This window comes from Equus quagga, chromosome 2 (genome assembly GCF_021613505.1).
Source record: "Equus quagga isolate Etosha38 chromosome 2, UCLA_HA_Equagga_1.0, whole genome shotgun sequence".
NCBI lineage: Eukaryota > Metazoa > Chordata > Mammalia > Perissodactyla > Equidae > Equus > Equus quagga.
The window spans coordinates 103200809-103228723 of NC_060268.1; the positions used below are offsets into that span (position 1 = coordinate 103200809).

General features: G+C 41.6%; 1 protein-coding gene across 1 annotated transcript in view; it reads right to left on the reverse strand.

Moving 5' to 3' along the window:
- PTPN20 (protein tyrosine phosphatase non-receptor type 20) overlaps positions 1–27915 on the reverse strand; it is a 67524-nt gene that overhangs the window by 12031 nt on the left and 27578 nt on the right. The window contains exons 4-6 of the mRNA XM_046652802.1: positions 27035–27183; positions 24215–24305; positions 12–346 (exon numbers count right to left, since the gene is read on the reverse strand). Of these exons, the coding sequence (XP_046508758.1) occupies positions 12–346; positions 24215–24305; positions 27035–27183 (575 nt within the window). The remainder of the gene's footprint in view (positions 1–11; positions 347–24214; positions 24306–27034; positions 27184–27915) is intronic.

Genomic DNA, 27915 nt, shown 5'->3' on the forward strand with positions numbered 1-27915 from the left:
TTAAAACTTACAGACTTCCTCACAACTTGAAATATTCGAATGACGAAATATTGAAGTATCTGGTAGCTCTCTAGGAAGATATGACAGTTTTTCAATTCCAAAGGCTTCTTCATAGAAATGGGCCAATAACGGTGGCATTTGATAACTCCATCTTCTAGCTCTCTGGTTATCATGACAATAACATTAGAGTTATTTTCCAAGACCATCTGCCAAAAGTCATCTGTGGTATCTGGTAGTGGTCCTTGGGTACCGATATAAAAATACTCTTCTCCAGAATTGATTATTCTAATATAACTAGCATTGATGTAGTCCATGTTTTTTCCAAGAGGAACACGTGTTGAATCATCTATTACAAAAATGGAAATATCTGGTCAATAAAGGAAAAGTGGGAGATACAATACACCCAAACTTCATGAAAGTATATCCCACAAATAAATCCATTTATCTCTTTGACAAATTGAGAAGATGGCATAGGAATTTCTTTTCAAAAGCATTATTTGAGTCCATGAATTTAAATTCTTCCCTCCCCAAAACCTACTGGCATGACTTAAGAAATATAAAATTAGGGGAGCTCTTCGTTTTTTGTTTTTCTAAGTTGGTTTCTAATAAACACAGAAGAATGCCATCAGTATCCAGACACTTTGAAAGATTTCTGTTAGATATGGCACAGGTAGGATTAGGCCATGGAAGGTACCTACTAGTCTGCAACTGAACACAGCAAAGGAGGAGCCCTCTGAGGGAGCAAGTGAAGGACATTCTCCTCCAAACCCAGGGAGCCTGCAAGCCCAGAGCAGGGGGGAGACAAGACTGTGACAGTTGACCAGATACAGATCTTGGGATTAATGTAATTCTACCAATGCCCCCACACAAGGCAGCCATCTTTTATGCCCATCCTCAGCCTTCACTTGGAGTGGCAAGCTAATCACAGCAAAGGTATGGTGGCAAAAGGATGCCTCAAAGGGAATTTGCTCCAAGTAACGTGGGACTTATCTAACACGGACTGTTATAACAAATACGAGAGGGGAAACCAGCTAATTGGCTCACTAATAACTTCTATTGGCTCAGGAGCTTTTTCTTCACTTTATATAGATATCTGGAGCTCTGGCTGCACCACTGCTCCCACAGAGAGAAGAAACGCCCTTGGCAAAGGGGGGACCTCCCTTGCCATGCAGCAGTCTCACCAATAGCCCCCCCCACCCCGACGACCACCACTCAGAGTCATGAGGACCCCTTATCTAGCAGACATGCTATGACCAAGACAAGTGAACAGGGCCTCATACAATTTCTGACAGAACTCTTCTCCAGTTCCAACATAGCAAACAAAACCTCCTCTTGTAAATATGAATAAACAGGAAAAACAATCACTAGATATATAAAAATATCCAGTACTTCACAAAAGGAGACCATTCCAAGAAGTCACAGAAAACGTTTTCCTTTCTATAAGAGGGAAGAATAGTTTAAAAACTCCTATTTGTATTTTAAATGAAATCTGAGAGAACATCATTTTATCTTTTAAAAGGATAATTTACATCTGTGTTTATTGACATAAATATGTTATGTTATTAAACTATAAAGGAGGCAATAAGAACATTATAGTGAGATCCTTCATCATATATATATACACACACACACACACCCACACACATACATACATTCATTATATATAAACATATAATAAAAAAACCTGGCAAGTATTCATTAAAATGCTAGTAGTGGCTATTTTATTATCTACATTTTTATAGTGAGTATGTACTACTTTATAATAGAAAGGCATTTTTTACTTTCAAAAGGGAGATTGTGTGAAAATTAAACAATCTAAAATAATAAAAGCTTGCTTTCAGATAAAAACTACAATTGCTCAATAAAAACCCTAAAGTGAGAAGTAAACAGAAAAACAAACTAGTGATTTAGAAAACTGGCTCAAGAATTTTCCTAGAACTCAGGGGAAAAAAGATGAAAAAAAATGACAATAATGAGTAAAATGCTAAAGGAGGCAGAGAATATAAAGGGAATATATTAAAAGAATTTCAGAAGCAAACTATGGGATATACAGCAGGAACGAAATAACTCAAGTGATCACAGGAGAAAAGGTCCCCAGACAGAAGAGATAATAATAGAATTTAGTGCAAACACGCACAGCAGGTCTGAGCAGCGGGGTACAAACTCTGCATGTGTCACCTCATCTGAACTTCAGAACAACCCTTTGATACTGGACACCCATTGGGTCAATGAAGAAATCAAAGGAGAACTCAAAAAACACTTGGAGACAAATGAAAATGAAGGCACGACATGCCAAAATCTATGGGATGCAGCAAAAGTGGTATTAAGAGTAAGTTTATAGCAATATAGGCCTATCTCAAGAAACAAGAAAAATATCAAATAAACAATCTACTCTTACACCTAAAGGAACTAGAAAAGAACAAGTGAAGCCCCAAATCACTAAAAGGAAGGAAACAATAAAAATTAGAGTGGAAATACATGAAATAGAGACTAGAAAGACAATAGAAAAGATCAATGAAACTAAGAGTAGGTTCTTTGAAAAGATAAACAAAATTGACAAACCTTTAGATAGACTAAGAAAAAAAGAGGCAAGGCTCAAATAAATAAAATCAGAAATGAAAGAGGAGAAGTTATAACAATACCACAGAAATACAAAGGATTATAAAAGAATACTATGAAAACTTATATGCCAACGAATTGGGTAACCTAGAAGAAATGGACAAATTCTTAGAATTCTACAACCTTCCAAATCTGAATCAAGAATAAATAGAGAATCTGAAGAGACCAATCATTACTAAGGAGATTGAAACAGTAATCAAAAACCTCCCCCAAAACAAAACGGCTTCCTCTGTGAATTCTACTAAACATTCAAAGAAGATTTAATACCTATCCTTCTCAAACTATTCCAAAAAATGAAGAGGCTGGGATGCTTCCTAATGCATTTTATGAAGCCAACACTCCCCTGACACCAAAATCAGACAAGGACAACACAAAAAAGGAAAATGACAGGCCAATATCACTGATGAACATAGATGCAAAAATCCTCAACAAAACATTAGCAAACTGAATACAACAATACATTAAAAGCATCATACATCACAATCAAGTGAGATTTATTTCAGATGTGCAAGGATGGTTCAACATTCATAAATCAATCAATGTGATACACTATGTTAACAAAATGAAGAATAAAAATCACATGATCATCTCAATAGATGCAGAGAAAGCATTTGACAAGAGTCAGCATCCATTTATAATAAAAACTCTGAAAAATGAATATAGAAGGAAAGTACTTAGACATAATAAAGGCCACATATGACAAACCCACAGCTAACATAATACTTAATGGTGAAAAACTGAAAGCTATCCCTCTAAGAACAGGAATAAGACAATGATGCCCACTTTGCCACTCATATTCAATGAAGTATTGGAAGTCCTAGACGGAGCAATTAGGCAAGAAAAAGAAACAAAAGGGATCCAAACTAGAAAGAAAGAAGTAAAAGTGTCACTATTTGCAGATGACATGACTTTACATATAGAAAACCCTAAAGAATCCATCAAAAAAACTATTAGAAATAATAAACAAATACAGTAAAGTTGCAGGGTACAAAATCAACATGCAAAAATCAGTTGTGTTTCTACACACTAAGAACAAAGTAGCAGAAAGAGAAATCAAGAATACAATCCCGTTTACAATCACAAAAAAAGAATAAAATACTTAGGAATAAATAACAAAGGAGGTTAAAGACTTGTACACTGAAAACCATAAAACATTGTTGAAAGAAATCGAGGAAGACACAAAGAAATGGAAAGATATTCCATGCTCATGGATTGGAAGAATTAACATAGTTAAAATGTCCATATTACTTAAAGCAATCTACAGGTTCAGTGCAAACCCTATCAAAGTCCTAATGGTATTTTTCATGGAAATAGAACACAGAATCCTAAAATTTATATGGAACAACAAACGACCCAAACAGCCAAAACAATCCTGAGACAAAAGAACCTACCAAATGGGAGAAGATAATTGCAAATCATATATCCAACACGGAGTTAATATTCAAAATATATAAAGAACTTATACAACTCAACAACAAAAACCAACCTGATTGAAAAATGGGCAGAAGATCTCAACAGACAGTTTTCCAAAGAAGATATACAGATGGCCAACAGGCACATAAAAAGGTATTCAATATCACTAATTATTAGGGAGATGCATATCAAAACCACAATGAGATATCACCTCATGCACGACAGAATGGCTATTATCAAAAAGACAAGAAACAAGTGTTGAAGAGAATGTGAAGAAAAGGGAACCCTTGTACACTGCTGGTGGGCATGTAAACTTATGCAGCCACAATGGAAAACAGTATGAGGATACCTCAAAAAATTAAAAATAGAACTACCATATGACCTAGCTATTCCACTTCTGGGTATTTATCCAAAAACATGAAAACACTAATTAGAAAAGATATATGCACCCCTATGTTCACTGCAGCGTTATTCACAATAGCCAGGACTTGGAAACAACCTGAGTGCCCATTAAGGGATGAATGGATAAAGATGTGGTATATACACACAATGGAATACTACTCAGCCATAAAAACAATGAAACCTTGCCATTTGCGACAACATGGATGGACCTTGAGGGTGTTATGCTAAGCGAAACAAGTCAGATGGAGAAAACCAAACACCATATGATTTCACTCATATGTGGAAGACAAGACAACAACAACAACAAAGAAATACATAGACACAGAAAACGAATTGGTGGTTACCAGAGGGGAATGGCGGTGGAGGGAGGGCGAAAGGGGTGAAAGGGGACATCTGGACAGTGACAGATGGCAACTAGACTTTTGGTGGTGAATACAATGCAGTCTGTATACAGAAGTCAAAATATAATGATGTAACCTGAAATTCATATCATATTATAAACCAATCTTACCTCAATAAAAAATTTTAAAAAAAACAATCCTTTGAAGGAGGCATATTATTATTCATGCTTTTCAGATGAGGAACATTTACTCAAAGCAGCTAAGTAATTTGTTCCATATTATGCACAAACTTTTCTAAACTCCACATTCCACAAATAATTTCATGATCTGCCTTCCCTCTTCAAGGAAGACTCAGGTTTGCAGATGGAAAGCCCTCACCAGGTGCCAGATGACATTAATGAAGAGAACCACCAAGACCTCAAGACCAGCAGAGCATAAGGTCACGGAGACAAGAAGCAAAAACTGTGGATTACCAGAGGTATTAGTGAGTGGTGCCACTCCCATTTCCAGCCCTTGACTCCTGAATCCTGGCTATGGAAGAAACAGCACCAATTTGGAGCATATACAACCTCCTAGAGAACATTGCTCCAGCCCTGCGAGGTACTGCCACCCAGCTGGCACTGTAACTGAGTCTTCAAAAGGCCATTGCACTGGTCTATCAAGCCAGCTGCTTTAGGATGATGAGGAATATGTTCAGACCAGTGAAGTGCATGAACATGAGCTCACTGCCACAAACCATTTGCCTCGAAGTGAGTTCCTTGATGGGAAACAATGCTGTGTGGACTACCATGATGGTGGGTAAGGCATTCCGTAGGCCCACGGATGATAGATTTGTAGAAGCACTACATGAAGGGAAGGCAAATTCATATCCAGTGTCTGTTCCAGTACAAAAAAAGCACTGTTCCTTCCATGATAGAAGTGGTCTAGTGTAACCAACCTGCCATCAGGGAGCTTATTGATCCCCTGGGAAATGATGCCATACTGGAGCCTCAGTGTTGGCCTTGGTAAGCAGAAGTTCATGTCGCTCAGCTCATGCACAGCCTCTATTCCTGCAGCACAGTTACTTTGTTCACGAGCCCACTGGCCAATCGCAAGGGTGGCTAGGAAAGATGCTCCCTGGTACCCACAGAATGGGCCATCTATCCACTTGATTATTAAAGTCCTCTGCTTAAGTCACCCTTCAGTGAGCATTCACATGGGACACAAATATCTCCATGTTGTTGTCCATTCAGAGAGGTCTATCCACATATCTCTTCCCCAGATCTCCTTGTGATCGACTTTCCAATCATATTCCTTCTAAGACCCTGGCCATCCAGCTAAGCCACTGGCCACAGCCCACGAATTGGTACAGATTTGTACCTCTGGCCACTTCTCCTTCCAAGCAAAACAAGCAACCAAGTGCACTGCTCAAAATTCTACCAGCTGGGAGGATGTTCCTTCTCCACTGTCCTCCAGGGGTGTCCCAGAAAGGGCTGTAGGGCTGCTGCTGTCCACTTCCAGGCGGTGCGTGCATACTGTGCAGAACCATCTGGAAACCGGGTCCCAGTCTTCTCTTCCTCAGTCAAGGGATTATGGGGAACTCCTCACGAGGCCACAGGCGCTGGGAAAGACAAGGCAATGCAGCAGGAGAGTTGACCATGGGCATTTTGACCACCTCATGTAACTTACTTGAGCCTTCAGAGCCTGCTCAAGCCCAGCCTTGAATATATCACTTCCATTTGATGATGGAGCACTGCTATGCATACCCAACTTTCTGTCTTGATGGCCCATGGTGTAGCCGCCTCTGACGCAGGAAGGGTTAATAACCACTGGAAAAGGCTTGCCAACAAACTGTGACCCGGAGGTGAGAAGGCCAGTTAGCCAATGACGGGTAAGACTTCCAGGGGGAGGCAACCTAAAACAGACATCGGCTGCCCGGGGGCACAGATGGAGAAACGATATCCATATCGGGAGCAGGAGGGACCGTTGCCTAAGAGACCTTGCCTGCTCCGAGATAAAAATATACGAGCACAGCAATAACATGATAATATCAAAACAGAGGCCAAGAGAGGGCTCCTTGAGAAATCACTAAGAATTCTTGACATTTGCTAATTACTTCATCCAGGACACCTGTGTATGTTTAGCAGCTGTAAGCTATGTATATATTGAAACGCTGGTTATAATAAACTCAGCGTGGCCATCAGCCCTCTCCGCATCTATCCTGATATGTACATTGGATTGCGACAACAACATATGGTGACCCCAATGTGATCCAAGATCGGCGGCATTATTGGTGAGTAACAATATGGGGGAATTTCAACTGCCTTTCGGCGGTCCGCCGTGAGAACGATGGGCCAACAATTGGCGACTCAGCAGAAATTATACTTTAAGACACTTCAGCGGCTGCTGAAGGCGATTTCAGTTTCGGTTTCTCCCGCCGAGTCACAGAGGATATTGCTGGCAATATCTCTAAGCAACCGTGACTTGGCATCGGGAAGCTCGAAATGGGGCACACTCCACAGTGCCCCGAAAAACCAAATTTGGGGAGCTCTCAATCAGCAGGCTAACTCTATGTGAATGATTTAGTGGCGGCCTCGTCAGGAAGTGCCGAAGTGGATCTCATGGCTTCAGAGACAGTGTCATAGATTGTGCTGATGAAACCTTTCTTGTTCCTACCAATGTATGGGGACCTTTACAATCAGGATATTTTGGGTTATTAATGGGATGCTCTAGTTCAGCTTTGAAGGGCTTAATCATCATTCTCAGGGTAATTGATGCTGACTATCAAGGTGAAATAAAAATCATGATCCGTTTATCTACTTATTATGTGATAGAAGCTTTTATGAGGATAGCTCAGTTGATATTAATACCTTACTTGTCCCCTACTCACGCCTCGAGTTCAGTTTCGGTTTCTCCCGCCGAGTTACAGAGGATATTGCAATATCTACACATTGCCCCTGGTTCCCTGAGGATGGAACCTTGGACACTGAGTTGTGGGAAAGGGCTGGCAAGGCACTAAAGTCTCGCTTTGAGCATGGTCTTTTAAAGGATGTACATATCTTAACGACTTGGGGAACAGCACGTACTGCGCTGTTCCCTTCGTCGGATCTATCGGATGAGGAAAAATCAGCCTCTTCACCCAAGTGCCCTTCAGGCAAGCTGAGGAGGCGCTGCCACTGCCTCCTCCGCCTTGCTCGCCGCTAAAAGACTCTTTTAAGAAGGCCATTAGTAAGTCTCAGACAAATTTTGAACAAACGTCCTCAGACGATGACAATTTACCATTCCCCCCTCCTTTAGAGAGGTGTTTCACCTTCAAGAACCCTCCTGTCTTGCCTACTGCTCCTCTTTGTACTCCACCAGCCCCGTATGTTGATTCCAGGCAGTACAGTGTGGTTCATAATTGCCTTGGGGAAGGATTAAATCGTGGAGATCCTGATGTTTTTTCCTGTGCCTTCCCCGTGATGGTCAATCATGGGCGAATAGAACATGAATCCCTTCTTTTTGGGGTGTTTAAGGAGCTGAAAAAGAGCATTAGAGAGAATGGAGTGCAGTCACCTTTCACTGTCGGGATGATAGAAGCACTGGGAGCCAGTTATAGTATGCTACCCTGTGATTGGCTTTTGCTCGCAAAGACTCTTTTGTCGCATGCTGAATATACTCTTTTCAGGTCTGAGTATAACGAGATATCTGTATCCCAATCTATGGATAATCTATCTTTAAACCCCCCTCTCCCAATCAGTGCCGACATGTTACAGGGGGTCGGCCAATATGCGACGCCTCAAGCACAGGCTGAGGCAAATGGAATGTTGCATAGACAATGTTCAGAGGTGGCATTAGCAGCCCGGAAGGCAATTCCCCCTTCAGGGGCAGACAAAGCCACCAATTCCTTTGTGAATGTCCGACAAGGGCCAAACGAGCCATACATAGAATTTATTGACCGTCTCCATCAGGCAATTGAGAGACAAACAGCTCATCCTGAAGCGGCTCAAATTATGCTGTTGAAAATAGACTTTGAAAACGCTAATGCTGATTGCCAGTCTGCTATGTCTCACCTTAAAGGGCGAACTCACACCTTAGGGGATATGCTGGAGGAAGTAGGAACTCATAGTCATGTGGCCAAAGTAATGGCAGCAGCGTTTTCGCAGCTGCCCAAAGGTGCTTTCTGATAATGCCTGTTTTAAGTGCGGAAGACCTGGACACCGTGCAAAACAGTGCAAGTCCGGTCCAAAAGACATCCCTGGTGAAGGAGGGCCAGCTGATATTAAAAAGCCGCCTTCTAAACCATGGCCTCGGTGCTGAAGGGGATTCCACTGGGTGAATCAACATTGCTCTAAAATTAATGTAGATGGTAATCTAATCAACCGTGACTTGGCGTCGGGAAACTCGAAACGGGGCACACTCCCCAGGGCCCTGAAAAACGAAGTTTGGGGAGCTCCGCTGCCAAGAGGGGGGCCAGTGACTTCGGCCACACTGGCGACAGTGCTTTATAGCCTCGCCCACTTGGCCTCCCCATTGGCCTAAAAAGCAAACCTCTGCATCTGTACAAGGTGTAGGGGGGCTTATGACGCCTGAGGGAAGTGATCACGTACTCAAAGTCAGAGGACCTGAAAACAGAATTGCCTTAATTACACCCTACGTTCTTCCAACTCCATACTCCCTATGGGGGTGACAAATAAAAATGGCAAGCAATAGGATATATTGGAGTATATGAGGAAGCCGTTTAGTATAAACCTAATTCGGCCTGACTTTGTTTTTCCAAAAGGGCCTGACTGTGGCCATTGAGCATGCATTGTATATCTGCTTAGACATTTTGAGATAAAGGTGCAACTTCCCTCCCCCTCCCAACGTTGGCATCTCCTTAAAGATTAAGCATCTTTCTTTAGGCTGGGAACTGATTGCAGCGCTCATCTGTGACCGCCCAGCTCGAGGCAACAGACTTGCCAGCCTGCGGGGTTCACTGAGACAGCAGACCTATCTGCCATTTCCGTCAATGGCTGTGCCGACAGAGCAGCCTCCTGACTATTGTAAAAGGGACATTTCAATCATATGTGAAACATACTCTTTGAGGGTATATAACCACCCTGTATACCCCCACTTCTTTGGAGTGCTCTGTTCCTTTGTGGAAAGACTCTCCCGGGTTATAATCCTCAGATTTAAGCTCAGAATAAACTCACCCAAATTTTCATTTATAGATTGGTTATGGATTATTTTCGTCGACAGGGGTGAGATTTGCTTTCTCAATGGAAACCATCTCTAAACGTTAAGCCTTTTTCCTAGGGGCCGCTGATGTTAACATTCCTCCCATACCTACTCAATGGAAAACTACCGTGCCTGTATGGATAGATCAGTGGCCCCTTCCAAAAGAAAAATTACAGGCTTTAAAGATGCTAGTACAGGAGCAACTAAAATTAGGCCATGTTGTACCCTCAAACACCCCAGTATTTGTGATAAAAAAGAAATCTGAAAAATGGAGATTATTCCAGGACTTAAGGGTAATTAATGCTGTCATGCAACCTATGGGGGCTTTACAGAAGGGATTGCCAAACCCTTCTTTAATACCTGAGAATTGGCAAATTGTTGTTATTGACATTAGAGACTTTCTTTTCTCTACCTTTGTGCGCCGCTGATAGGGAACAGCTCGCATTCACTGTCCCAGTTTATAACAATCAAGAGGTCCCCCAGAGATATCTGTGGAAGGTCTTGCCTCAGGGCATGAAAAACAGTCCTACCATATGCCAACAATCAGTAGGAGATGTGTTATTAACTTTTCGAAGCAAATACCCTACTATACAACTTTACCATTATATGGATGATATTTTATTAGCAGCGCCAACTAAAAGTTTTTCATTAACAGCATACCAACAATTAATTGAATTGCTCAAAGGCAAAGGCCTGCTTATGGCTCAAGATAAGGTACAGTTTACCTCCCCCTGGAAATTTCTAGGATTGATGATTGATAGACACCTGGCAAAGCCATGCATTCCCTCTATTTCCATACCCAATACTTTAACATTAGTTACATTGCAACAGGTTTTAGGAAATATCAGTTGGATACGTCCTTTTCTTGGCATCCCGACACATTCTCTGAGTCACTTGTTTTCCTTGCTACATGGTGGCTCTTCTGCCTCTTCTACGCGCACTCTCATGACTGAGGCAAAACAAGAACTAAGCCTAGTAAACAAGGCTCTAACCTCCCAATTTTTAAATTGCTTTGATCCAGAAATTCCCTTATGCCTTTATGTGATAAACACACCTAAGAGTCCTACTGTTATCGTCTTTCAAAAAGTGGGCAAGGTTATAAAATGCTTGGTGTGGATATACTTGCCCCACACACCAGCTAAGCTACTCTATACATATTTTGATGGAATAGCAGAGGTTATTCAAAGGGGACGTTTACGGTGTTTACAATCACGAGGTGCTGACCCTCAGACCATTTTTTTTACCTTGCACATCTTCTCAATTTGATCATCTCCTCGGTTATCTCTTCCCAACCTATTCCTGAGGCCTTAACCGTGTTCTTTGACGGCTCCGGAAAAACCAGAAAAACCGGTATAGCTTGGTTTGCTAATAGACTGGCAGACCAAAGTCTCTCACAGACATTCAACTACTCAAATTGCAGAATTGGCAGCTGTGCACCTTTCCTTCTGTTCCTTTGAATATTCTTACGGATTCTGCTTATGTAGCTAATGCTGTCCTGCTTTTGCCCTCCGTTTTAAACTTTCATCAAACCACACAAGATATTTTCACTCATTTTCTGAAAATCAAGCAATTATTGTCCCAGCGTACTCACTCCTGCTTTATTGCACACATATGCTCTCACCCTCCTCTCCCTGGTCCTTTATCTCAAGGGAATGCTATTGTTGATTCTGCTGTAGCCAATGTTTCACTTGACTGTCCTGTTTACAGCAGCACGTTCGTTTCACGCCTTACATCATTGCAATGCTCCAGCCCTGCCCTCGCGCTTTCACTTAAAACGACAGGCTGCACAAATCATTGCTGGTTGCCCAGCCTGTCAACAATCTTCCCTAGCCACCTCTCCCTTTGCTGCTATGGGGTTAACCTTCGTGGACTATACAGCAATGATCTCTGGCAAACGGACACAACAATATTTCCGCCTTTTGGATGTTTCAAGTCTATTATCCCTTCTGTTGATACTCACTCTCGATTTCTTTTCGCATCAGCACATACAAAAAATAGCGCTAAACAAGTCATTCGTCATTGGCTTGCTATATTTGCTTTCGTGGGGTCTCCTACATGCATTAAAACTGATAATGGTCCCGAGTTCTCAGCGCAAATTTTCCGCCAATTTTGTGCAAATTGGAATATTATCCATAAAACTGGCATCCCCTATAATTCTACGGGACAAGCTATTATTGAGCGATGTTATAGAACGCTAAAGGCTGCTTTACAAAAAATGAAAGGGGGAAATGAGTATTATAAGAATGATCTGCAAGGTATTCTCAATCTCGCCTTATTTACTTTAAATTTTTTTAATCAAGCAGAGGATGGCACATCAGCTGCAGAAAGATATATGGGTCAAACTCAGAACCATATGGCCCAACAAAGGCCACATTACACACATCTGTTTTGACACAATATCTTGGCAAAGTGTGGATTAAAACGTCCTTATACGGATATCTGGGAGGGCCCTTTTATGGTTAAATGTGGGAAGAGAGGAGCTCTTTGTGTTTTGACAGATAAAGGCATTGAGTGCATTCCATCAAAATGCACACGGCCTGCTCTGGAATAACCAGAAAATGGACAAACGGATAAGTAAATCAGTTTTTTTCTTTTTCCTCTTTTCCTCTCTAATGCATGTTGAGGTGATTTCAGAGCATGAGAATCTCACATATTGGGCCTTTATTCCTAATCCTGCTCTCTCTACTCTGGTTACTTGGTGGCATGCCAATCCCCCTTTGTCCTCTAACGATTCTGATTGGACAGGAGGAACCGGGGTACCCCGACAACAACATACAGGCCTGCACCAAAAGGAAGAAGAACCTCTGGTGATGTATGCTAACAATTCACCTTTTTGTATGGTTTATTAAAACAAAAGCACAACATGTGTCGCCTTTCAGGAACAAATGTATTTGTATTACCAACCTAAGAAAGGACAACAGGCAGCCAATCTGACATACATCACTGCTATATCAACATCTTACGAAGACAAAAGTAATGTCATACAAGTTCCTTCCATCCCAATTTGCCATCCAAAAACTGATTGGCGTTACAAACGTTACTCAGTACAGTTGTCCCCTTGCCATACAGCATATCCAAGGCGGGGCAACATCTTTGGGGCCAACGTGCTGGATTAGGGACCTCATGGACATCTTTTGAGTGACAATCATACTTGGGCCTTCAACAGATCAAGTCAGAAACCTATAACATGGAGCGAACTCAGCCTATCTGGACCCCTTTTACAACTATCTCACAATGAGACAGTGTGCAGCCCCCTCACAAAGGAATATGGAGGATCGGGTTGCCTTTTATATCACGACAATTGTCCCATGGCAAGTATGGGAATGAAACTGGCAATTATTTACTAACACTGGTCAAAAATGTTTCTGATACCGTTAGGATTTGTACCACCCATCCTTGTGTTATTATGGGGAAACAGTGTCCCTGCTATCCAAGAATCTTCTGGTATGTATGTGGTTAATATTTCTCCCCCATATTGGTATTCTGATTGTTTAACACATTATAATGTAACCTCATTGAATGTGACCTATGTAATGGTGTTAAAAGAAGAGCATATATTTGGTTACCTGTTTCTCTAAATCAGACATGGTCCAAAGAGCATGCTCTACATATCCTCCTTGAGTCCATGAGAAAATTATGCCCTAATCGGTTTTTGGCTATGCTAATTGCATTCATTGTGTCCACGGTGATTATCATGGCATCAGCCACTACAGCTACTACTGCCTTGGTTAACAGTGTTCAAACAGCCCATAAGGTGGAGTCCGTCTTGGTAAATGTCACTCAAGAATTATAGACACAGGTGGATATTGATAAAGGGCTAATGTCAGGATTGCAGGCATTAGAGGCAGCAGTAGAGTGGCTGGGAGAGCAGCAAAATGCATTATATATGCGTATGAAACTAAAATGTGACTGGCAATTTACCATGCAATGCGTTACCCCCCTACTGTATAATAGCTCGCTGACATCTTGTCAAGAAATAAAAAAACATTTACGGGGGCATTTAATACCTCCCTGGCCAATAACATCACTGGGCTACAAGCTCAGTTAGAGAGGCAGTTACAAGAAGTACCTAAGGTGTTCTCTCAAAAAATATTTCAAGACACTGAAAATGGGTTACACTGGCTAGAGCCCTCCAATTGGTTCTCGGGCCTCAATTTATGCATATTTGTTAATGCTGGTGTGATTTTGATATTATCCATGTTAACAGTTTATGTTTTACGTCTGCTGTGCTCCCTGAAAAAACAACAAAGGCAATAAGAGCAAGCATTGGTTATGATGGGCCTTCTGGCCTCAGCACGACACGATGCCTTCCTTGCTTTAAAAAACAAAAAAGGGGGAAATGCAGCCACCCCTGATGCAGGAAGGGTTAATAACCACTGGAAAAGGCTTGCCAACAAACTGTGACCTGGAGGTGAGGAGGCTGGTTAGCCAATGATGGGTAAGACCTCCAGGGGGAGGCAACCTAAGACAGGCATCGGCTGCCCGGGGGCACAGATGGAGAAACGATATCCATATCGGGAGCAGGAGGGACCGTTGCCTAAGAGACCTTGCCTGCTCCGAGATAAAAATATACGAGCACAGCAATAACATGATAATATCAAAACAGAGGCCAAGAGAGGGCTCCTTGAGAAATCACTAAGAATTCTTGACATTTGCTAATTACTTCATTCAGAACACCTGTGTATGTTTAACAGCTGTAAGCTATGTATATGTTGAAACACTGGTTATAATAAACTCAGAGTGGCCATCAGGCCTCTCCGCACATATCCTGATGTGTATGTTGGATTGCGACACCGACATGTGGTTAAGTGTTCAGTCTCTACTGAGGCCCAGCAGCAGGTCAAAAGCTATTTCGCAAAAGAAGAGTAGTTGTATGAAGAGATTGGCAGGGCTTTGCCCCCAAATCCCATGGTCCTGAGTTGCAATGCGCCTACAGGCGCCTGCCAAAGGCTCCGAACAGTATCCTATCTCCCACTGACACCGCTTCCACTGGATCCTAGGGCCCTAGTGGCAGAGCAGCTTGCACAGCAGCCTGGGCCTGGCACAGAACTTTCTCCTGTTTTGGGCCCCACTCAAAACCAGCAGCTTTGAGTCTCTCGGAAAATGGCCCAGAGCAGCACACCCGAATGAGGAACACGCTGCCTCCAAACTCCAAAGACGCCCACTAGGCATCCTGCCTCTCTCTGCAGGAGGCGCCAGGTGCAACATCTAATCCTTCACCTTACAAGGGATTATTTTGACATCCTCCACACCACTGGACCTCTAGAAATTTCACTGAGATAGAAGCCACTGACTTTTGTTGAGTCATTTCCCACCCTCTGACACACAAAGGTCTGACTAGTAAGTCTAGAATAGTTAGTTGTTACTTCTTGCTCACTAAGTTCAATCAGCATAATGTCATCAGTATAATGGACCGGTGTGATGTCTTAAGTAAGGGAAAGGTGATCGAGATCCCTGAGAACTATGACACAGGGCTGGACAGTCGCTGTATCCTTGAGGTAGGACAGTAAAAGTGTATTGCTGGCCTTGCCAGCTGAAAGCAAACTGCTTCTGGTGGGCTTTACTAACAGGTGAGGAGAAAAAGCATTTGCCAGATCAGTAGGTACACACCAGGTACCTGGGGATGTGTTAATTTTCTAAAGCAATGAAATCACGTCTGCTACAGCAGTTTCAATTGGAGTTACCACCTGCTCAAGGTTACAATACTCCACAGTCACCTCCCAGATCCACTTGTTTTCTGCACAGGTCAAAGAGGTGAGCTGAGTGGGGCATTGATCGGAATCACCAGCCCTGCATCATTTAAGGCCTTGACGGTGGCACTAATCTCTCCTCATTCTCTCCAGGAAGGCAGGATTGCTTTTAGTTTACTATTTTCCCAGGTAGAAGCAGATCTCATGGCTTACACTTGGCCTTTTCCACCATAACAGCCCCCACTCCACAGGTCAGGGAACCCACGTGGGGATTCTGCCAGGTGCTGAGTATGTCTATGCCAATTATGCATTCCAGAACTGAGGAAACAACCACAGTGGTTCCAGACTCACTGGACCCACCGTGAAATGGACCTGAGCTAAAACTCCATTGATTATCTGACCTCCATAAGCACCACTCTAACTGCTGGACTGCAGTGGACGCTCTGGGTCTCCTGGAGTTAGTGTCAGATTAGTGCCAGTGTCAGTAGCATTAGCAAGGAAGACTCTTCAGGGTTTAGGGGTTTGACGTGCCCATCTTCATCAGGGTCTTCCCATATATTTCCAATCCAATTTTCAGGATCCCATTCCTTCTCAGTCAAAGCCCTCACTTTACCAGCAAATTTGGGAAGGTTGGGAATTCCATTTGTATTGTAATTCAGCCATCTGCAGGATGAAATGCTCCGTTTGCTTTTCAACAGTCTCATCTCCGTGGCTGCAGGAGATAATAGTTCCCTTCAGGGCAGATATAGAAACATTTAGGTCATTAAGGTGGTGCTTGAGCTGGAAATTCTAATCCCTGAGATCATCCTTTCTTTGACTACTTTGTCCAGTGCAATTAGGAGCAACCAGCCAATCTCATTATACTTATCAGTTTGACAAAAATATTTGAAGTCATCAAATACACAATCATCCAGAGCCTTGCTTCTGATAAGTATTTGAGTGAACAGCCAACAGTGAGATTTTGTGTCTCTATTGCTATATCGCACCATGGATTACCCGTGCTCTCTCTACTACCAGAAACAGTCATTAATGCCTTTAAATTGTATCAGATTAGCGAACCAATTCATAAAACTCATTATTAAGATTCTATTCCTCTAGAACCATTCTAGGTACCAAAATTTGTATTAGTCCATGTTCTGTAGAGAAATAGAATACTAGGCTGTATATATACAATGAGGGATTTATTTTAATGAAATGGCTCACACGACTGCAGGGCCTAGCCAGCCTGAAATTTGCAGGGCAGGCTGTCAGGCTGGAGATCCAGAGAGGAGCTAATGTTGCAGTCTTGCATCCAAAGGCAGTCTGGAGGCAGAATGGCTTCTTCCTTGGGGACCTCAATCTTTTTCTCTTAAGGCCTTCCACTGATTAGGTGAAGCTCATCCACATTATGGAGGATCATCTGTTTTACTCAAAGTTGACTGATTTAAAGGTTAATCACACCTGAAAATACCTTCACAGCAACATCTAGACTAGTGCTTGACCAACTATTGGGTTTTGTGGCCTCGCCAGGTTGCCATATAAAATTAATCATCGCACAAGCTAAAAGTTTTAGTAAATGATGCGAAGGAGGGAGGTCTTTCTTGAAACTTAAATCAGTTCCCTAGAAGACCGAGTGAAAGAAAGAAGACAAAAATAAAAACTAGGGACAGAGAGAAAGTACATGCAAACCTAAAAAGAGGCAGAAGAAATAATCAGAAAAAAGATGAAAGTCTTAGAGGACAGACTGAAGAGACCAACCCTATACATCACAGGAGCTCCAGGAAAAGAAAAAGGAGTAGCTTGAGGAAGAGCAGTTAGTAAACAACTGAAGACACTCTCCTCCAGCTGAAGGAAGATGGATGGCGGCTACAGACTGACAGCTTCTGCTCTAGGCAAGACTGATGAAACGCAACACACCTGGTAACACTCCTGAACCCAGGAAAGACCAAAAACGTTATAAGGTTTCATAGTGAAGGAATACGTTTCTTATAAAAGGAGTCAGATTACCACTATATTTCTCATCTAAAACCCTGGAAGCTGGAGCACACTGAAGCCGCACCCAGAGAAAACTGGGAGAAGCGGACTGAAATCCCACAATCCTAAAATCCACAAAGATATTCATTTTATTTATCAGGATAAAAAATAAAGGAGAGAGAGCTGCAGATGGGCAGAGTTTGAGACTATATACTACTTGGCCCATCTCTAACCAAACCACCAATCAATCAGAACAGAGACCTGAAATTAAGGGACGATGGAAAGAAAAGAAAACAGGAGAGCGACAAGCCTTGCAAAATATAGTCCTATCTCTATACAAAGAATGACCGAGAACCTATTATTAAGCGCTAAAAATGGTTTCTTGAAATAGAAAAGAAGACACAGCACAGGAACACGTACTGACCGTGTGGAGACAGAATGCGTGTGGAGAAGCAGTACTGCCTGTGGTTAGGCCTAGGTTGGAACCCCGGATCTCTTTGCTATTTGCAGTGTGACTATAGGGAAAGTAATTAATCTCTCTAATTCTTTTTGTAAAACAAAGATACTAAGGGTACCAACATCACAGGGTTGTGGTGAGGGTTAGATGAGTGACTACCTGTGAAGGACCAGGATCAGTGCTGGGCACCCACAAACAGATCACTACAGCCACGACTACTGTTGTTACTGTTCTTATCATTGGCGGTGGTGGTAATGATAGAAACAAACAGCGAGCTCACTAAAGTGTGGACGCTTGCTGAATCTCTCCCTTAGAGAGCTGGTGTTTTTCCAGCCGTCTGTATTATAATGGTAAACTGTACAAAATATAAAAAGTGTAATATACCTTTTGCACTCACTCACAAACCACCTTCTGTAACAGTGCACTGAGGTACAATTGTCACACATGTACACCCATGAAACCATCACTACAATAGGGTAAGTGAACATCTCCGTCACGGCTAAAATGTCGTCTTGCCCCTCGGTAATCTCCTTCTTGCTCCACTCCTGCCCTCAAGGCAACCACTGATAAACTTATGTCAATACGAATTGGTGTGAATTTTCTAGAATTTTCCATAAATGGAAGGATACAGTGTATCAGTTTGCTAGGGCTCCTACAACAAAATACCACAGGCTGTGTGTGGTTTAAACAGAAGTTCATCTTCACAGTTCTGGAGGCTGGAAGTCTAAGATTCACGTGTCGGCAGGTGTGGTTTCTTCTGAGGCCGCTCTCCTTGGCTTGCAGAGGGCTGCCTTCCTGCTATGTCCTCAGGTGGCCTCACTTTTCCTCTGTGCTCATGCACCCCTGATGTCCTGTGAGTGTCCTAATCTCCTTTCCGTATAAGAATACCAGCCAGATCAGATGGGATCAGGGCCTAACCGAAGGGCCTCGTTTTATCTTAATTGCCTCTCTAGAGGCCCTGTCTCCAAACACAGTCACTTTATGAGGTCCTGGGGGTTAGGACTTCAACATATGAATTTTGGGGGACACAATTCAGTGTATAATGTAGAGTATATACGTTTTTGATTAGCTTTTTTCACTCCACATAATCATTTCGAGATTCATCCGTGTTTTTGAATGCATCATTGGTCTGCTATTTTTTATTGCTGAGTAGTACTCCACTCCAGGAGGAAAGACCTAGCCACATAATCATTTCGAGATTCATCCATGTTTCGAATGTATCATTGGTCTGCTATTTTTTATTGCTGAGTAGTATTCCACTCCAGGAGGAAAGACCTAGCCATTCACTTCTAAAACACTGGCCATGAAACCCTATGAACAGCAGCAGGGCCTGGCCTGATATGGCCCTGGAAGACAAGATGCTGGTGCAAAGCAGACCAGGCAGGGTTCTGCTCTGTTACACGTAGGGTCACTAGGAGTCGGAATCAACTGAGCGACACTACAAGACAAGTATTCCATTATGAGGGCTTGCCACGATTTGTTCATCCACTCTCCTATTGATAGACACTAGGTTGTTTTCAGTTTTTGACTACAGCAAATGAAACTGATACACACAATCATATAAACTTTTCATGAAGACATATGCTTCAATTTCTCTTAGGTAAATACACAGGGTTGAGTCATGTAGGAGGTATATGCTTAACCTTATAAGAAAGTGTTAAACTGGGGCTGGCCCAGAGGTGTAGTGGGTAAGTTCGCGTGCTCCAGTTCAGCAGCCCGTGGCTCACCAGTTCAGATCCTGGGCACAGACCTACACACAGCTTATCAAGCCATGCTGTGGCAGGTGTTCCACATATAAAATAGAGGAAGATGGATACAGATGTTAGCTCAGGGCCAATCTTCCTCAGCAAAAAGAGGAGGATTGGTGGCAGACGTTAACTCAGGGCTAATCTTCCTTGGGGGAAAAAAAAGTGTTAAACTCTCTTTCAGTAGTGGGTTTGGAATAATATCTTATTATAGTGTTAATCTGCATTATCTTAATTAATGATGTTGAGTGTCTTTTCACATATTTGTCACCCATATATTTTCTTTGTTGAAGTGGCTCATCAAATCTTTTGTTCAATTATTGTTGGGTTATTTGTCCTTTCATCAAATTATAGGAATTCTTTATATATACTAAATACAAGTCCTTTGTCAGGTAAAGGTTTTGAATGTATTTTTCTCCCATTTTGTTGCTTACCTTTTCATTTTCATAAGCATGCTTTGAAGAGCAATGTATTTTTTAATTTGATGAAGGCCAATTTGTTTTTTCTTTCATAGTTTTGGATTTTGTATCCTATTAAGAAAAACTTTGCCAAACCCAAAGAGACTAAAATTTTCTCCTAAGCTTTAACTCTTATATTTAGGCCTCTATTTTGAGTTAATTTTTGTATATGGTGTGAGGTAAGGGTCACATCTCCTCTTTTGGTATATAATTCATTTTTTGGTATATGAATATGCAATTGTCCAGAACCACTTTTGAAAGATTATCCTTTCCTTATTGACTTGCATCCTTGAAGTCAGATATTACCACCTGCTCTACCCTCCTTACATGACCATAGAGAGCACTCAGTGAGTTATGTGTAAACATGCTCTGAAAAGTGGAAAACTAATAGAAAGCTCAGTCACCATCATTATTAGTTAGTTCTGAGTGTATCTTGATTCAGGGAGCTTATTCTCTCATCTGTGAAATAGGAATAACAATATCTGACTGGTCTACTTCAGAGGGATTTTATTAAGATTTATTCATTTTAAAATGTTTTGTAAATTGTAAATTGCTTTAGAAATGCAAGATATTGTCTTTATACCTGAAAAATCTCTGCCTTACATCATGAGGCCCATTCTCACTTTGCACAGTAGTACAGGGCTATAAACACAACTGTGCAAGCCAAAGCTGTGCAAAAGCTTCACAATCAATAGGACAAGTTAGCGTTATTCCATAACCCTTAAAAGTTTTTGCTAAAACATTAGAAACCCTTTTACTGTTGGTTATAAATATATAAAGAAGTGGAAAAATGGCAAGACTAATATTTATTTAGAGCACTGTAATTTAAAACATTAGAAACACTGAGAATTAGAGCACTTAATTTGTAAAGAAAACTTATCAAGAGTAATTTGGGGGCTGGCCAAGTGGCACAGTGGTTAAGTTTGCACGTTCTGCTTTTCGGTGACCTGGGGTTTACCAGTTCAGATCCCGGGTGTGGACATGGCACCACTTGGCAAAAGCCATGCAGTGGTAGGCATCCCACATATAAAATAGAGGAAGATGGGCACAGATGTTAGCTCAGGGCCAGTCTTCATCAGCAAAAGAGGAGGATTAGCAGTAGTTAGCTCTGGGCTAATCTTCCTCAAAAAAAAAAGAGTACTTTGAACAATGTTTGCCTCTTTCTGATCGTATAACTCACAAGACAGTGAGCATCTTCTCTATGCCTATCATACTCCCTTCCAAGTTCGGATCAGTTTCCACCATGTTATCCTCTGCACTTAGGATGTTATGGAACAGGTCCAAGAGTTCCTTTAATGTGAAGTTTTTTGCTAGCATCACTTCCTGTAGGACACCTTTATCCTTTCTGTCACAAACACTTCCCTCATCTATGTCGATAAATTCCCCTTCAGCAAGTTCTTCTGGCTTCATTTCTGGAATCTCTTGAATGGTGGCAGTGTCAGCCTTTTCCTGGTCAGGTAGTTCTTTTATAACTCTATTTACACTCTACTAGCATTTCACTCCCAGCATTATCACTTTTCCTTTCTTTTCTGCAATTTCATCTTTCTTGGCCAATCCCTTCTTCTGATTATCCATTTTGTTATGTGTGTTTATCACTGAAAGATAAGCAGCAGCACAACTACATGCTTTGCTGTCTGTGTGTGTAACAGGCAGAGAGTGACCACCTGCAGACATACGTGAAAAGACGTGACATGATTACTCACTGATCTGAAGCACGTCTGTTATTTACATAGCGATGTAGGAACTGAAGAGCTGAAAGTGAAGTTCGTACCTTATGCAATTATTCAGTTAATATATCATGATTATGGAATCTGAATTGTGTTGTTGAAGGACTGGTGTTATGTAACTAAACCCTGTGCATCTTGGGGCCATGAAGGATTGCCTGTACTTGCAGCGTCCTGAGACGTGTGAATTCCCCCATTCAGTGTTTTCAGCATTTGAAGAGGAGGGAAAATAATTATTTCTCTGGCTTTCTTGACGTGATTCTTTAGGAACCTTCTATATTCATTCAAGAAATGTGTATTGAAGAAATCAAAGAAACTTTCTGTTATTGTCAATCAAGTAGGCTTATTTTAGATTAAATTAGAATGTGGTATGAGGTAGATAAATTAGTTGACTTTAAAACAGCACTTGGTTGAATAATAGTTGATTTTCTTTTAAGAGAAAAACAAAAAGTTTTACATGATTTTCCTTAACCATTTAACATTACCTTTTCATATCTTTGCATATCCTGAGTTGTCAGTCTTCTTATCCCAGAATAAAAAGTTCAAGCCAGATCAAATGTTAAACGTACCCCATATCCTAAAGCGAGTTTCTTACAATCCGGAGAGGTGCATTTTAAAGGCCTGTTTGCACTCAGTCTCCCTAAGGGCTCACCGCACACGTAGGGACAGGAATTACATAATTGAGACTTTTGACCTCTTGGAGGTGCACCAAATTGTTGGTGTTCTCTCTTAAAATGTCTAACAGTGGTTCATCACCCTGACTTCAGGATAGCCATCAATGTAGCTCCACACACTCCGCCCACAGAAGACAGCAGGATAAGTTATTCTCGCTATCGCGGGAAGGTACTCATCACTTCTACAGTCATAAAGTTATTTTAGATCTGAATGAACCAACTAAACACAAGGATATTTAGCCAATGATGCAGTCACTGTGTTCTGCTCTGACTTTTATGATAACCCAAAAAAGTCTAGCGAGGGAAACAGATAATTAAAATACAGTTTGGTAAGTGAGGGAGGGGAGTTATAAGATGGTATGGAATCATTAGAGAAATGTCAAACCTAGCTTTGAGAGAACAAAGAAAGTCCGACCGAGCTGTCTCTGAAAGACAGCAGGAACTACCTCAGAAAGAAGGGAGGAGGGATGGGTCTTGCAAGAACCACAGGTTCAAGGGCCTGGAGACGAGAGAAAGAGAATGATGAATTCCAGAAACCGGAAGTTCTGTGGGAGAGCTGAGGCTGGAGAGGTGAAACCTATGCCATGCTAAAGAACTTACCACGACACTCACAGAAAGCCAAGAAGAGCTTTAAAAGCAGAGTAACGTGCTCTGACTTCATTTGAGGAACGTCCTCTCAGTAGGTACTGTGAGCAGACAGGAATGGAGGCAGCGAAGACGACGGAGACCAGCTGAGAGATGAAACTCGCTCAATCCAAGTCAGCAGCAGGGGGACTGAGAGACGGGGGGAGATTCTAGAGGTACTAAGGAAGTAGAATCAAAGGACTTTGTGGCCATTTTTGGATATTGCAGGTGACTCAAAGTTTTCTGCTTGGACAACTGGGTGGAAGGTCAAGTGGGAGGAAAAATAACGGTAATTAAACTTGGAAAAAATTGGCTTTGAAAGGAGCGAGGCATAGAATGAGATTTCCTGCCTAAAATGAAAATGGTGTTGTGTTTTGTTTCTGCTCTTCAGACGGCCTGGGACAGATAAATCCTGTGATAACTGGGGCAGGGTGGGGGGGACATGGCACTGACATCACCCAGCATAGCAAGGTGTAGGGCCCTCTGGAGATAAGCAAAGGGCAACCTCCTGTTGGAGGGAAGACCAACAGCTTGACTGTCCAGGACACAGGATATAAATAGCCCAAATTGTGCCTGTGTTTCTAAGCAAAATAGCCAGAGAAGGTGGTCAGCGCATGGGGTACCAAAAGTGACAGCTATCTCAGACTACCAGACTTTCTGTGTAAATGGTTCATGAGAAGCAGCAAGGCATACGGAGGCTGGAGGAGTGCTGTAAATAACCCTGGGACAGTGGCTGGAAGACGGACCTGGAACGGAAGCCTTGACTTTCACCACGTTCTCCATGTCCAAGAATGCACCCAGGCCACCTGCTGCCAGCTCCCAGAGCACCTCATCATGGTCACAGGTCAAAATGCTTAATTCCAAAAGCCATACAACCCACTTTTTATCTTTTCCTAAATGTACACAGGAAAATAATCAAAACCATTTTTAGCTTACATGGAAGAACATCTCGGTATCTGTTTTTGTCTCTGTTGCGTGGTTCAGACCCAGAGTTGAACTCACCAGGTAGGTTCTTAAATTCTAAAGCCTTTAAAAGGTAAGAAATATAAGTCATGTACTTACTATAACAAAAGACAAAGAAAAAGAAAAAACCCTGCCTTTGGTTAGTGTTCATGATCCTTAAACCCCTTTATGTCATGACTTGATGTTAAGTAAGCTGTGTAAGTGGAGAAGTCAGAGCCCCATTTAGAAAGTACTCTATGAAATAGCTCAAATTTGAGATGTCAGTCAACATGCTGCTTGATAAGGAAATGTTAAATTCTCTGGAGATACTTTTTCCCTTGAACTTCAATATTTTTCCTTTTTCATAAAAAAAAAGCCAATACTGAATATTTACTTCTTAGGATCCATCCCTAAATCTATCATTTTATAAAGAAAAATAATAAATAATAGCAACAAAAATATATAAACAAAAAATATAAACAGTCTAACAATTTACTTCTTGCCCCATGAAGAAATTATAGCTAGGATACCAATTAAAGAATTCTTCCTTTCAAACAAATTTCTTTAAGGGCTGGCCTGTGGCTGAGTGGTTAAAGTTCTGTGCACTCTGCTTTAGCAGCCCAGGTTCATGGGTTCGGATCCCAGGTACAGACCTACTCCACTCATCAGCTATGCTATGGAGGCATCTCACATACAAAGTAGAGGAAGACTGGCACAGATGTTAGCTCAGGGCTAATCTTCCTCAAGCAAAAAAAAAAAAAAAAAAAGAAAGAAGGAAAAGAAAAATTTCTTTACCAAGTGTGAATTCAACAAACATTTAGTATGTACTCGGCACTGTTCCAGACATTGGAATACAGAGATGAGTCTGAAAATGGCCTCATCCTGAAGGAGTTAAGGGAGCAGGGAAAGAGGCAGACATGGTCAACGTACAGAGATACTGGTGTAAATGACAGCACTATACTGTACCTAAAGGGATGGGAAGGAGAGCCCCTAGAAAGGAGGCAGCACCTGAACTGGGCCCTCCTAAGTCAAAAGAAGTTTTGAAACACCAAAGTCTGTGTGTGGAAGGAAAGAAGAGCGAAGGTGGCTGGGTATCACTCCAGGCAGGAGGACAGGAATAAAGGCGCAGGGCATACATGTCCTCCTAGGGGCCTGGTCAATAATGTGGTAACGAGGACACAGAGAACATGATCTAGACCAAAGGGAAACTAAAGCTACCTAGGAAGGCCTTGTTTCACATACAAAGAAAGTGAGATGCCCCCAGTCCTACTCTTCTAGAAAACGTGTGCATAAAGCCACGAGTCACCTCTTTTTGAAAGCTCTTCAGTAACTCTTGGGCAGCCAGCTTGGCGCCACCAGTCTTTAAATAGATGTTGGCAACTACTGCCACGTGGAATGAGAAGTCAGTGAAGGTTTAAGCAGTAGGATAATATGATCAGGTTTTTACCTTTTGAATCTCTCTGCAAACCCATTCTAAAATTAAACTGGAAAAAACATCTGTAGGAAGAACCAGAATAACTTTGTAAAAGAAGAGTAATGAGGGGACGCTAGTCTTACACGATGGTAAAAGATAATATAAACCCACATTAATTAAGAATTTTGTACCAGAACATGAATAAACAAATCACTGGGAAAAGTCCAAGAATAAATTAACACACATGCGTGCTTCAGAATATGATTCAGTGGCATTTGACATCACTGGAGTTTGAAGAGGATCTTAGAACAATTGGACAGCTATATAATGCGGGGTCCTACCAAATACCTTATAACAAATTAACTTCTAGCTAGACCAAAGATTTACAGATTAAAACGTCATGAAAGTATTATTAAAAACACATGAAATAATTATTATGATCCTTGAATGAATGGGGCATTCCAAAAGGACACACAAAACCCTGAAGCCCCAAAAGAAAAGATTACCATATTTGATCACTAAAAATTAGCTATTTCTTCTTAGTAAACATGTGTGTGCACAAACAAAGTGAAAAAAGTCACCATATATTACACACACCAAAGGGGTACTTTCTTCATTATATAAAGAGTTATTAATTGATAAGAAAAAGAATAAACAGAAAATGGGGCAAAGACTTGGAACTAGCAGTTCACTGAAAACAAACACAAAAGGCTTAAAAACATAAGGAAGGCTATTTCTTTGTTCTCAAAGAAAGAAAAGCCAATTAGATCACCAACAAGAAGTCACTTGTCACTTAAGAGATGAGGAAAGATCCAAAAATTTGATAGCACAAAACACTGGTTGTCTGCCCAGGAATTTGTCCTAAAGAAGACTGGCACGTGCACACAGGCCTGTGAAGAGGGGAACCCTTCTTGCTGTTGACGACAGCAAAGCCAAGAACACTGGAGATGCCCGTCAGAGGTGGCCACTTAAGGGAGGAAAGGCCTTTGTGCAGGTAAGTAACTGCCACGCCGTACTTAAGTGAGTGGATAGAGTTCCACGTCCTGATAATATATTTGGAAATTATTTTTTATGTGGAAAAAAATTTTTTAAAGCAAAGAAAGGGCAGAATAGTGAGTAAAGTACTGCCAACAATTTTTCTGGAAGTTTACATGACAAACTTAATAGTGGAAAGGGGGCCTAGGAAGTCAAGGGAGAAAAAGAGAGACTTACTCCATTTTATAACTTTTTATGTTACTTGACTTTTTTACTATATACACACACCTATTACTTTAAAAACAAATTTAATATTTAAAAACAAAAACAATGTATTCAATCTAAAAAAAAATAAAAGAAACCCTCTGGTAATAATGTGGGAACAGAAATCACATATAGACTTTTGTTAAGACCAAAGTGTTTACCATGAATTCCTGGGTGATTTCATTGTCTGCTCTTTTTTCCTCGAGCATTTTAAAAGTTTCCTTGATGGTTGATTGCTCATCAAAACTGGACACTAATGGTCGAACCTGAGCCAACTCAGCTAGCTCCATCTCAGAAACAATTTTTACACCTAAGAAAGAGAAAAATTCATCTGTAAGTTACTTGTATACGTGAAGGGAGGATTTACTTTTGTTGTTGCGTTCTCTTAAGTAAAGGCAGAGCCATCTAAGGATTAACGGAACCTTATTTTTCTAGAGGTGGAGTCTTATTTTGGAAAAAAAGTGTCCCTGTTTTGGAAAAATCATGACTATGTACGTTGAAATTACACAAAACCCACTATTCTTGAGAAAACTGCCAAGTGCTATAAATATAAGGGAAGCAGGAGACTGAGAAGTGTTGTTTTATAATGTGAACTGGGTACAGGTACTGAACTGTGACACGGCGAGCGTGCACAAGACTCGGGCAGGAAAAGCCAGAACTGCCACCCTCCCTGGGACAGGTGTCTGTAAGTCCCTGCAGTCTGAGATGAGAGCATGTGGAGAGTCGAACACACTTAGTCTAAAACAGATCAAGCACGCACCCACACTCATACACACACACACACTCATACACACACATACACTCATACACACACACACTCATACACACACTCACACTCATGCACACACACGCACTCATACACACACATGCACTCATACACACACGCACTCATACACACACACTCATACACACACACACTCATACACACACATACACTCATACACACACACACACTCATACACACACTCACACTCATGCACACACGCACTCATACACACACACGCATACACACACACTCATACACACACACACTCATACACAC